Below are 13317 nucleotides of genomic sequence, written 5' to 3'. Positions count from 1 at the left end.
CATCACATTAATCAGAAATGAAACCCTGATTTTTGATCTAACAAGTACTTTTGCATCCCCTAGTTTGCTGAGAGTTGATCTCACTTTGGAGATTTCTCAATACAAGGACTAGAAAAACAATACGTATATCTTGCAATATCATAGAAATACCCTTTTGGCAGCAGGCAGGAGGCTGGTAATTATGCAGGATAATTCTAGCCCAAAGCCTGCTACGTATCAGTGAAGGGATAAGAGATATAATGGTGTCCTGCTAACACTGGGAAGCTACCCTAAAAGCAGAACTATCTGCAAATGCCAGCACCTTGTACAACAGATGTAACTTTACATGGAAGTGTAACAGTAGGAACCCATCTCTGAAGATCATAAGCAGCAACATACTTTCTGATTAGGAAACTGCTTTCCTTTTAACATTCCGCTCTGGATTTAATCTTTGCCATTACTTATTATCACTCCGCTAATAATGCTTTACACTAAGTTTGAAGGGGCCAGACCCACTGGTACATTGCTATATCAAAGACTGGTAATCTTTAGAGCCACAGAATTTCTTTTAGAAAACATTACTGAGAGCCTGATGCTGAGCGTTGCCTAGGAAAATCATTTTTCAGACTGTAAAGTTTATTTTCCGTTGACCACAGACAGACATAAGGCATGAGTTCTGAGACATACCCCCTCTGCTGCTACGAATTTCCACTGCTAACTGATTTGCTGCAGCAATTTAACCAGTCTGTGCTCCACTTTCCTTTCCTATAAAACTAGGATTATAGGACACTTTATCTTCCAGAAACATTTTGCGGTCTGACTGTAGAGCACTTGGAAATGCTTGGACAAGAAGCATTACACAGCAGCAAGATATTCTACCTAGTACAAGGCTTCAGAGCAAACTATATGAAGTAGATAAGTTTATCAAAAAGATACGTCAACTCTAGCAGACTCAGAAAAACGCTGCCTTGTCTTGGCAGCTCGAGATCTGCGTTCCCCTCGGGCTGCGTGGGATCAGGAGCCAGGGCTCGGCTTAGGGCCACCGCTCGCAGGGAGGCAATCCTGCTCCTCGCTCACCATCGCTTCGTTTACAGCAACGTTTACGGCTAAAAAAAGCAACGCCGCGCAAATCCAGTGCATTACAACAGGTTACCGTGCCCTCCTCCCTGCCACAACCAGCCCACCCGCCGTCTGCCGCAGGATTTTGGCTGCCTGAAGATGCTTTCCCCTCCTCTTGCCCCAAACTTGCTTTGTAGCAGACTTAAGCCACCCCTTTGCTCCGGGCACGCGACGTTGCTGCCGATTTATCCCCTCGCAGGGAAACCTGCCCCGTAACGCCCAAAGTTATCTGAAGGACCCAGGAGATGCTGCTGTCATACCCAGAGTCACCGATTAACTCCTGCAGAAGTTTGGCAGGAACCGAAGGGCTGCTGGTAACGTGCCTGGCCCTGCACCTTAGCTGCACAATGATAAAGTAATTAAAAACAAAACAAATGGAAGCGGAATTAACTTTTTGAAATAACAAAGCTTCCCGCACAACAAAAAACTAACCCCATCAGGGTGCATTGCCCTATTAAGAATGGGAAAAGATGACTACATATATCATTTCTTCAATCATAATCAATGTGATATAAAATCAGACTGACAGCTGCATGAGGGAATTTATATCACTTCCTTATATTTTTCCACAGTCTTCAGCCTGCGAAATGCCTTCCTAATACAGCATGAAAATAGGTATCGTCAGTGCATAGCAGTTTTCTTGCTACAAGCTCAGACAGAGACTGCCAAGGTAAGTAGCACACTTTTTTTTTTTCTTCTCTAATTACACAACTACGCTTTCCCTAAAGGAGGATTGCAGCCACAGGCCACGCTGTGTTAAGAATCTGTTACAGCTGTGACATTTGACCAAAACCAAACCAAAACAAAATAACACCCCAGTGCTCTGGCTCACACATTTGTTACAGAATCTTTGCTGTTGAACACATACCAATTTTATATCAGGGTTGATAGCAGGTCTTATTCTTGTTGAAAAACATTATCATTTCTGATTACTAAAAAAAAAAAAAAAAAATAATATGCCATTTCTTGTGTCACAGAAAGGAAGACAGTCAGCCCTTCCAGAGAAGTCAACACCAAAACAACCCCCCCCAAAATCATATGCAGTAGTACTCGGACAAGACAACTGTATCATGCTCATCTACGCATGACACACATCTTGCAATTTCAGATTGAACAGATGGTATGATTAATTCCACTGTTATATAAATTTACCCCTCATTTTCACACCACATCACACTTCTAGTAACAGCGCTGTATGTAACATCTGAAAGTGCGGTAGGCACTTCACAGAAGTGGTTTTTTTCTCCTGTAAGTTGAATTTCGTTCTCTTAATACCTAATGCATGGAAAGTTGACTACCACTAATACTAATTCTTAAAAGTAAATCACAGTAGATAGACTTTTTTCAGGGAAAAGTAATGACTGAATTCTTTCCATTTCCAAGTCACTGGCTGGTACTTGGAATAGGTATCTACTATAGGTATCTACTCAAGAAGTCGTTCCCTTCTCCTGTTACTAAAATATTACCTTTCCTTTCCAAAGCTGCCTTCTCACCAGGTGGCTACCGTCTTCTTGACATCTCCCAAGCCCAGTTTATCAAAGGAGAAAACCCTGCTGTGAAAGGTTCTTTTCATGTGGATGTGGTGGCATTACCACGTTTTGTTGACTTCGGGCGCTCCGAGCCCTCGGAAAGGTAGACTTTCCAGCACCGGCTCCATGAAGCGAAAAGCTCAACAGTTTAAATCCTGCCTCCCGCGGGACCACTACTGCCGGGCAAACCCCCGTGTAACCACCACCACCACCACCAGTGCATCGGACCCTCCGCCACCAGCAGCCCCAGTGGGGCCAGAGCAACCACCGCAGCCCCACGCCAAAGCCGGGCTCCTGCTCTGCCAGGCAGAGTTTTCCCACGCAGACAGGGTCCATAACAAAATATATGAACCCCAGCACAGCGTGAAGTAGAGCAGGCTGCCCCTTCTCACGCGTTTCTGGCCCTTTGCGTGAAAGCTCAGCGTCTCTACGCGCGTTACAGCGGGGAGAGCAGCTCCTGACTAGGCAAAATAAAAACCCTGGGGTGGGAGAAGCACAGCTAGACCTTAAGCTCGTAATGCTGCCAACTAATTTGTAATGTCTAATCATAGCAATTCAGAGACAACTCAGCTTCTATGACCCAGACCATCTGGACTAGCACAGAGAGAAGGAAGTTACGTATTTTAAAATCCATCTCTCCAGCCATCACCCCCTACCCTCATACCTGGATGACAGCGGATATAGAGCTGAACGTTGTCAGCGTGATGCTAAAAACTGAAATTCATGTGGCAGCACATGACAGATCTCGGAGGGGGACAGAACTTGCAATGCTGATAGCACTGGGGCTGTCTTCATCGAGGAACAGGGAGCCCAAGCTGCAGGGCCAGCATTAAACTAATAAATATTACACAAATTGGGTGAAATAGCCTGCAGGAAACTTCACCATTACAAGCAAACAGAGCATTAAAATCCTGCCTTCCAACCAAAAAGGAAACCTTCACTGGAAATCCCTGGCCCCAGACACAGATTCCAGCAGCGTCTAGCGGCCTGAGCAACTGGGAGAGTCTTGGTTCTGGGATAATTCACGTTCGCTTCAGGAATTATGAGCATGGACCTCAAGAAAGGCTAAATTAAACTGGCTCTCGGTGTTTATGTATCTGAATCACTGGAACTTTTTTAGATTGTCGTGGTTTACAAATTATTTGTTCTTGTTACAGAAAACATGGATGTCACAGATAGAAACGGCAATCTCCAATTACACCGCACATCATGAAACCAAGAAAAGCACTTTCTGCTTCCCAGCTGAATCCTCTGAAATTTAATAATGTCAGCACAGCACCGACAGAGCCAGTGGAAGACAGTTATTTTTTCCAGCATGCCTGAAGTTTCTGAAGCTACCAGATTTCCGACTTGACTAGACAGAAATGAGGAGTTTTGACCACAGGATGTAGGAATTATACTGGAGGGGGAAAATGAGCCATGCAATAAGTGTACCGCTCTTAAATGCTCCTTTGCTTCAGCTAGGGGAAGGCTCTCGCCATCCAGGGAAGCTTTAATACAGCTTGTCATTTCCTAGAAAGTGGGACAGAGGAAAAAAACCTATTCACCAGAAAAGTCTAGAAGGGTTATTCTGAGATCATTCAAACTTCATTAATAAATTTAATGAAATTAAAACCATGTAGCCATAGCTTATGATAGTTATGCCTCTCTACCTACTAAACTATAATATCACAAGATGGTTTTTGCATTAACACTGAGCTTGTGGAAGCAGTAAAAGCAGATATTGTGTTGACTCCTCATTAATTTTTAAAATGAGATTTTTAGAGTTTCTTTGAAAAAAGGTCATAATTGCATATAACATTCAGTTAAACTAGAGATGCTACAGAGCATATAAAAAGAAAGAACAAAAGTGCAAGGGTGCCCTGCTTTATTGGGATATATTTTTTTTACCTGAGGTTTTTCACAACTTTATTATCTGTCATTATGCATTGTTTACACCCATTGCAGCCTTCAGAGTTCCAGTTTGCTTCACAAACTTGAGTGTTCCTTTTGCATTAAACCATTCAATGGTTCACTGCTATCCCAGATCTGTGGTCCACATAGCAGAAGCGTGCCCATGTTAATCACTTCATCTTTCCCTTTTTTTGAGGTACTGGAAGAGATCCACAGAACCGCAACATTCCCGCAGGTTACTAACGTGGAGGGAGGGTGCTCTCACCAGATCAGCCTTGGCTAATCCCCCGAGACTAGACATAGTCAAGAGAGAAAAGGAGACTGCCCTAAAGCCACTTTAAGTGACTCTGTCACTTCTCCCACTTTCCATCCCCAATCAACTAGTCTCCCTCAGCAGAAAAGTTAGCCCTCAGAACATCCCCTCGGTGTCAGAGATTACTGTGGGGGAACTGAACAGAGACGCCACCCAGATGAGGACGTGGTGGTACCTTTCATCCACTCGAGCTGGTTCATCTGTACATACAACCTACGGTCTGGAGGCTGTATGTATGTACGTATGTATGTAGGTACTTACCTGGTTCAGCACCCTCCAGATGCAGCCTAGGCCACTGCGGTACACATTCCTGCTCTTCCTCCTGCGCCTGTGACGGGCAAGATTTTTGTCACAGCTTCCTGGGAAAAGAACAGTCACTCAGGCTCCGTGCCAAGTGGTGAATGTGTAAGGCAGGAGAGCAGAACAGGGTGGAGAGGGCAGATCTGCTCCAGGACACCGCACAAGCTGCAACCAATTAGCCACACCTGGGCTTACACAGCTGTGCTCAATTTCTGCGACCCCAAGCTCAGCTGCACATCATGTCACACCTCCCCCTTCCACCCCTGGTGCCCCCCAAGAACCTCACACTATCTTGAAACCAATGCTGAGAGGGCAGAAAGATATTTCAAGCCCAGAGAAGTCACACCTGGCAGACTAAGCTCTGCCCTTTGTGCTCTGGCAGAAGCAAGGGGGGGGGCTTTGTATCTCTGTGCATTTTTGCAAAAACAACCTTAAGCCAGGCCTGCTCAGTTTACCAGACAACTAAGTAGTCCCAGAGATTCAGTATTTCCAGGAGGCCAGCACATCTCCAAGGAGGACGCCCGAGGGGAAGGAAGTATTCACACACAGAGACATAAGCTTTAGGGAGACATAAGTTCAACAGGCTCTTCTGTGGTCTGGAGAGAAAGACGCCTCGAAAAGCCGTCGAGGCAGAAATTAACTTCCCAGAGGAGACCTCTTCTCTCCGTCTTTCTCCACTGTCTACACAAAGCCCCTAGGAAGGTCTGTTTCAATAGCTAAACACATTTTTTTCATGAATGCCCCCACCATTCAACAGTGGCTTTGTCATGGGACTGATCACACACACACGTTAATCACCTGGCTTCTCTCTGCAACGCAGCTCCACCCTGAGAGGTTTCCATCTGACAAGCAAGCCTTTCATTAGTCTAAAGAACTAAAACAAGTGCTACTTCCGAGTCTTCCAGTTACACCAGTTGTCTGACTGCATTGCACGCGATGTCTGAACGCAGCCGGTGACAGAAGGACTTTGACTGAACGCGGGATACGCAGCAGCCTTGTGCAGTCATTGGGAATGGAAAAACTACTCTGAATTTAACCTGGGAAAAAAACAGATTTGAAAAACAGTCATTATCACTGCCTCCTCAGGAACACAAAAGCTTTTGTTGCAGCTCCCCGTAAGTCTAAGGAACTGAAGGATTTAGCTTGTTCTTAGATGTGTGGCTTCCCAACAGTTCAGTTGTAAAATGATATATCCCCCATTTCAAAGTACCTTTGCTGTCTGAAATGGGGCAAGGTAGTTTTGAATGACAGAACTGGTCTATTAGAAAAGTCTAATTTATTTTTTTTTATTGTCATTAATCATTCCTTTAACAGGTTAGAAAACAAAAATGACACTTCAATAACATTTCATCATAGTTTATACAGAACTGGTTGATGCATGGTGTCACCTCCTCATCCAAATCCACAGCCGCCTTCCAAACTGCAGAGTTTAGGAATTACAGTGCACGCTGGACTAAATTCTTTCACAATGTAAGGCACAACTACATGATCACAAGTAGTAAACACAAACACTGAAAATAGAACTTAAGAGAATCAAAATTCAATTAAAAAGAAACAAAACCAAAATACATTCATGCAAAAAAAGCTATCTACACCTACCAAGGTGGTATGATCCAGTTTAAAAGTGCAGTACTCTGTAGGTAAAACTGCAACATAAGGCTATTATTACCTATTACATTACCTCTAAATACTGGGTAAGAACTTAAAACTTCTTCCATTTATATTTCATACAGTTAGACAGAAATTAAGCTGTATGAGCAATATTCACATCTGCAATAATAAACTCATCATTAAAATTCAGAAAAGAGGCAAACAAGACAACATAATTTGTGGCACGCATCCATTACAGAATACCATTCATCAAGTTCACATCTCGAGTACTGAAGAAAAAAAGAGACGACTAAATTAATGGTACTTTTGGTGAATGAGGCTATCTATAGCCAAATGACAAAGCTGCATACAAAATTGTTTTTATCCAGCAGACCGTGATTATGTAAGCTTGTGGTTATGATTTATTTCCTGTCCAGCAGCTAGAGTTTGCAAGATTGAAACTACAGAAGTTAAAAGAATACAACAGAGTTTACAACAACTTGAAACTATCGGATACTTTCAAACACATAGAAAAAGAAAGACTTAACCTTTTTCCTTTTTGGTGATAAACTTTTGCAATTTTGGCATTCACTATAACCTTTACATAACATGACAGTGAGCAAATCTTATTAAACTTACCTAATGTTTGAATTTCACGCTGAGAGGTAGTTTAAATGAAATCTTATGTAACGGCATCATATGGTGGGGTTTTAAGATTTTTTTTTTTTTTTAATTTTTTTTTTTCCTTTTCTTACAAAAAGTGACAAATCCTATACAAGCAGCATTTTGGACACATTACTATAAAAAGTTCTGGTATTTGCTAACCCAGCGAGACATTCTTTCAAACATCCCTTTTGTGCCAGGAATCAAGCTTTAGCGTGATACAACGGAGTACTTTGCCATAAAGCCAACAGCAGGAGCCTGGACCTGCCAGCACTGGCCTGTTGACATGTAACGATGAACACTCTTTCCCAGACCTCTTTACCCAAAAAAGGCAGGAAATACAGATGAATTTGCTTTTAGTTTAGGTCACAGGGGGAGGAAGAATTGGAAAACACGCCTACCAGGCTTCTGCTTTCATAGTAACGTTGATCCAAGAGGGTTAGCAGGGCTTCAGTGATCTTCAAATGAGCAGATACTCCTATATCTGCTGCACAGTGAGTGCATAGTATGTGGTGAGCTACAGACAAAAGGCAGAGTTTATTACATTAACTAGTACCTATCCTCTTCATTATTGTGATCTTGTGGCATCTAATGTTCTCTCTAAAGAAGAAAACCTCTTTATTCAGTGCCCCTTAAAAAAAACCAAAAACCCATCCCCCAAAACTGAGTTTCTGTGGCAGGACTTTACTATCCAATTATTGCTGGTTTTGAAAAGTACACCATTTAGTGCTTTTGGAGAGGCTGTGGTTGGACAATAATTTTAAACTTATCCTAGAAGAGATGCTGAGGTCAAGACTTCAAAAATTAAGAACTGGACAACTGGCAAGACCCCTGAAAATACATAAAATCCACGTTTTCTCATTTTATAATCTTAAAATGAAGCTCTACAAAGACAACATGTGCGCAATTACATGGGTTTTGCTGTTATATGTGCTCACAGATGATGATCGCATTTTTGGTACAAAGGAATTATGAGTGCAATTCTCCTTACATAGCAAGGGGCCAAATGTAATACAGTGAAAAGTCCAGCTGAAGATAAACCTTCTGTCCATTGATTACAGCTAACACATGCAATGCAAATTATACCATTCCACTTACTGTAGATTATATACAGTTAGAGAGCAAAAAGTGCGTAGTGCAAATGACAGTGATGTTTCGTAGTCCTCCAAGAATATCAGAGTGGGAGGGGTGGTACTTGGAGGAGTAATTTATCAGTTTCAACATACTCAAACCATGGTATCATTCTTCTTGGCATAGTTTACATTCTGTTTGAACTTAAGTTCCAGCAGTTTTCTGTCTGCCACTGAGTACTAGTCATAAATTTTTTAAGTTTTGCAACAAGCATTTGTTTCCACTTCGCATTCAACTGACATTTAACAATCCAGAAAAGTACTTGAGTTTTCCAGGTCCCTTCTTTAGGAATGTCACTTCTCTTACATCTAGCATGAGAGACTCAATTGTTCTTGCTAATGTAATACAAACACAGCAAGGTTTCTGCTCCCAAATCCCTTCTTGCTTCACTAAGAAAGCTTTTCCAGTGAGGATTCACAAATAATCCTAATCGTCCCAAACCCAACAAAAATAGTCATTTGTTGTTCTTGTGTACCTAGCGCTCCACACTCCATGGTAACTTGGTTACTCGATACCTTCGAAAAACAGAGGAAAAAAACCCACACTGTACCCTCAAGCCTCGGACTTTTGTGCCAGAGTGTGAAGCCAGCTGAAAAACAAGAACCCTCTAAACCTCTTGCCTCTGTTGGAAGCTGCAGCAGAAAATTCCTTTTGTCTCTTCATCTGCAGACAGCAACTTTTCCTACTGTGACTCATTAATTTCATCCCCTTTGTTCAACCTTTGCAGAAAGGGGAAGATTACTGGAGGGAAGGAATACATGGGGAGAAGAAATAAACAACAGTGAAGTGCAGCCAGCCAAGATCAAAAAAGCCTGCCACTGACCTCTGCAACGCTACCTGCCTCCAGAGGGGTTGCAGGACGCAAGGATGAAGTACGTATTGCTGACACGAGGCCGGTGTAGAACAGTAGGATCTGGCATTTTGGAGGCAACAACGCGAGGGATTGTGGCTCTTTGACTGGCAAGTGAGGTGATGTCTCCAGGAAGTTAAAGAACCTCTCCCCATCCTTAACAAGACTATCCTTTACACTTTTCCGATTGCCTCTGTAGCTCATCTTAGCCCCCGTAGCAGCTGGTCTCTCATATTCTGCTCCCCCAGCAATTCTGAATGCGGATGGAGAGTCCTGCAGAGGGGACGGTTTCAGGAACAAACTCCACACTTCACTGTCCCATTCCTGATGCCGTGGTAACGGCGAGAAATCAAAGGCAGCTTGAGGATCCCACACACCTACTGGTTCGAGCGCTGGTTGTACCGTTATTTCCACCTCTTGCTCTATAACGGGCTCTCCTCAGCCAATCAGAGCAATCTGGCTCTTGCTAGAGGCTGTTAAAACACATCACTGTGCACCCTCCAGTTCCAAGGCTCTCATCTCTTCTGCCATTTTATTAGGTTTTCCCGCTGTTCCTGTGCTTGCAGGCTGAAAAATCAGTGCATTAAACTATTTTGTCTGGAATCCTTTAACTCAGAGTGGTAAAAGTTACCAGGCTTTTTACTAGGTTTTCCTATTATTTATATTTTAAAGCAGCGCAACAAACCCCCCAGATTCCTACTGAAACATGCCCATCAAAACAGTCAGACTCTGCAAGCAGATTTATAAATACAAAGCTTTTCACATTCCAGTTTCCCTTATTATGTATCTCACAAGTCATTTTACTGAGCTTGAGCAAAACTTCCAACCTGGCAGTGAGGCCAAGGGCATTATAGGGTCTAATAAGCCATCAACTTGTCAACAAATACAGACCAGCACTAAGAATCAGAAGCACAAAAGAAGGAGCATAAGATTTAGCAATGGAGTCATAAATTTACTCCAGTGAAAAGCTGTAGAAATCCTGACCTGTTGCTGCAGGCTCAAAGCTCAAGCATGAAAGCTTCTACCCCACCACTGCTCCTCCAGATTTTAACAATCCTTTTTTCTACAAATGTGTATTTGAAAAGCATTTCCATCCCCTCGAAAAGTTGGTCGTATAAAGTGGTCAGCACAAAGCAACCTTCAGAAATGGAGCTGGTTTTGCCCCTGAAGCTGAGGAGCTCCAGACCAAGGTCTGATCTGTGGTCAACCAACCACACTGCTTCAGCAGCCAGCTGAGTGAGGTGACTCTGCTTGTCTTTACACCAAGGCATCCCAAAAAGCTGAATTAAGAACAAACCTACTACAGCTTCTACCGCTTCCTCTCTACTGCAGAGCTCTCTCCTCACCCTTCACGCGTTCCCATCAAAAGCAAAACGCCTGAATACAAGTGAGTCTTTGAACCATCTTCCTTGCTCCCCCTGAAAGTTTTCCGTCTTCCTCTGCCTCATGCATTTTGTCCTTGTGCAGTCACGGGAAGCTCCTCTCTTCCCTCTCAAAATCGCTTCTGTTCCACGCGGTTGTCCTTCATCCTGAGAGAAGCACAAGGCTCCGCTTGTCACACAACGGGGCAGAGCGCATCAAGGCTGGAGCACGACGGTCACATCTTCACTTTTCCCACATTTCTGAAGTCACGTGTCAGACAAAGAAAGGCTTGAAAGCAAACTCTTCGGATTCTCTCAATAAATAAGTAGAAAAACAATTCCCAGAGGCAGAGATTCTATTCATATTTTCTATTCAAAAGATTTTTATGCCAAATGGTTACGCTGACGAGGAGAAACAGCAAGTCCAGAGGCTCTGTTCATATGGAATCATTGCAGCAATTGTTTCTTTTGAGCAAGCAACAATCAAGTTTGAACCAGAAAGGCAGGTCAGTATTTCATATAAACCACGGTTGTATCCCAAACCCTTTTACAGAGAGGAAAACCAGTTACATAATTCAGCTGGCTTTTGGGAAATAAGAATTTAATTTTAAGACACATTCTTGAGGAACACTCCTTGAGGCTGCAAATGTAGAACTACACAGGTAAGCTAAGAAGGGATATGAAACATATAGATCACTACTTCTGGAGAAGAGGGGTTAAGAAGTTTTTTCACTTGAGAGCTAATCAGGACTAGACATTTTTCATAAAAGAGACTCTTCTTCATTCACATATAGAGCTGTCAATAGATAAAAGCAAACAAACCTGCCTAACGATGGCTAAGCTTCCACCACTGTTCCAGAATTTGATTCCTTACCTTGGGCAAAAAGTAGAGGAATTCAGGACACAGTCCTTTTCTCTGAACAGCTAGCAAAATTTTCTAAGACACAGAAGGGCTTGGGGTGTGGGGAATTTATTAGGGTATTTAAGACAAAGGATCCCTCAATATTGGAAGGCATAACCCCCGCTCAAAAGAAATAACCTTAAGGTTTTTGAAATACCAGATACAAAGGGAAGAAAAGTTAGAGACAGGCAGGCAGGCAAGAACAAACAGGTGTAAATAAAGTCACAACAAAAAAGAATTTTGGAGCCTACATGAACTCTATAAGAAACCTCTGTTGCAAGTACAGAAAAGACAATATGAATAAATATCTAAAGACATATATATTGGCCTCTTATTTAGAGCTGTTTGGCTTACAACTAAGCCAGTAGCAGGACATTCACACCAGCGTTCTGAGCAGACTAAATCACATGACTAACGTAACATTTAAGACCCCCTGACAATGAGGGTCAGATGGAGCAATGGAAAACTGAGGTTTGTTAGGTGTAGCAGGAGTTCAGCTTCTTCCACCAAAAGCTGAGGGAAGGGACAGAAGAAAAGGTCAGATAAAACTCCAGCAGTCTCAAAAAAGACTTTTTCTTAGTAGGATACCTAGCGTCTGGATGTCCCTGAGAAGCACAAGGACCTCTCAGGGCTTCCAGGGTATTGGCAGGGTGAGAGATGCGCTACAGGCTACTACCAGTATTGTTTCTTTGCTTTTTAAAACCCACATATAAGGGTTTCTGGAACATTAAAATCCATCCAACTGAATATGTGAAAGTGAAATCAATCAATACAGGATGGAATATCATAATGCATCATGTAACATTCCTACAATGCCAGCTAAACTTTATCTCATCCATCATTTGTTCACACATACTCTCTCTCAGACACACACACACAAACTATGCAATACAGTATGTGTAAAGATGTTCCAGTATCCAAACACTGTAGTTGGATAAGGACTCGGGTGCTGATACTACAAGTTCTAAGTGGACAAATAAAACTGAGTTCGAGTCAAGTCCAGCCATTACCCTCACTGTGGAGTTTGAACTTCAGAGAGAAAGTCCAAGAACCAGAGAGATAGAAAGGAAACAAATTCACAAGGGGTTATAAAGAACATCAGATATGCAATCAAATGCAACAATTAATTACGCTTTTACAGCAACATTTGATACATAAAATCCTCACAAGTTTTTGCATCTTCCTTTTTTTTGAAGGAAACAAGAATAAACTGCAATATCACATAAACACTGCTTCTCTTGAACAAAAAAAATAAAAGATAAAAAAATACATTGTTACTCCTCTGTTTAAACTTTATTTACAAATAACTGGGTATTTCTAAGCTAGACATAGAAGCTCTTTCCAGGATAAATGGCAATAAGCTATGGATGATCTGAGCCCATGTCTCACAAAAAATACAATAGTTTTACTTGGTATCAATAAACATTTTAAAATATACTAAATTTTGCCAAGTGTTACAATCATTGTCCAAACTGAATAGTAGTCTGAGTGCTGAACGAAGTGCATCAACAGAAATTATAAATTTTAGTGTAACATTTCTTTGTCACTCACGATAGCCAGTTATCCTTGCAAGTCATTAAAGCAAGTATCACAGACTCGGACAGGCTTCTTAGAAGAAGGAGTTAAGGCATTCTTTGCTGAGCACTCGGCACAAAAGATATTTCCACACTGTCTACAGTGATGCTGTG

General features: G+C 42.2%; 2 protein-coding genes across 5 annotated transcripts in view; one reads left to right on the top strand and one right to left on the bottom strand.

Moving 5' to 3' along the window:
- Positions 1-3900, top strand: part of PLEKHG7 (pleckstrin homology and RhoGEF domain containing G7) — a 29800-nt gene extending 25900 nt beyond the window's left edge. The window contains exons 15-16 of the mRNA XM_075057888.1: positions 1671-1768; positions 3785-3900. Coding sequence (XP_074913989.1) covers positions 1671-1768; positions 3785-3889 — 203 coding nt within the window. The 3' untranslated portion in view covers positions 3890-3900. The remainder of the gene's footprint in view (positions 1-1670; positions 1769-3784) is intronic.
- A 2503-nt stretch (positions 3901-6403) lies between these two features.
- The window catches only part of EEA1 (early endosome antigen 1), a 77157-nt gene continuing 70243 nt past the window's right edge, over positions 6404-13317 (bottom strand). For all 4 annotated transcript variants that reach the window (XM_075058121.1, XM_075058123.1, XM_075058122.1 and 1 more), the window contains one exon: positions 6404-13312. In XM_075058121.1, coding sequence (XP_074914222.1) covers positions 13190-13312 — 123 coding nt within the window. In that variant the 3' untranslated portion in view covers positions 6404-13189. The remainder of the gene's footprint in view (positions 13313-13317) is intronic.

The sequence above is a fragment of the Buteo buteo genome, chromosome 26, assembly GCF_964188355.1.
Source record: "Buteo buteo chromosome 26, bButBut1.hap1.1, whole genome shotgun sequence".
NCBI lineage: Eukaryota > Metazoa > Chordata > Aves > Accipitriformes > Accipitridae > Buteo > Buteo buteo.
The sequence above is the reverse complement of the archived record's forward strand: the minus strand, read 5'-3'. Positions and strand labels throughout refer to the sequence as shown.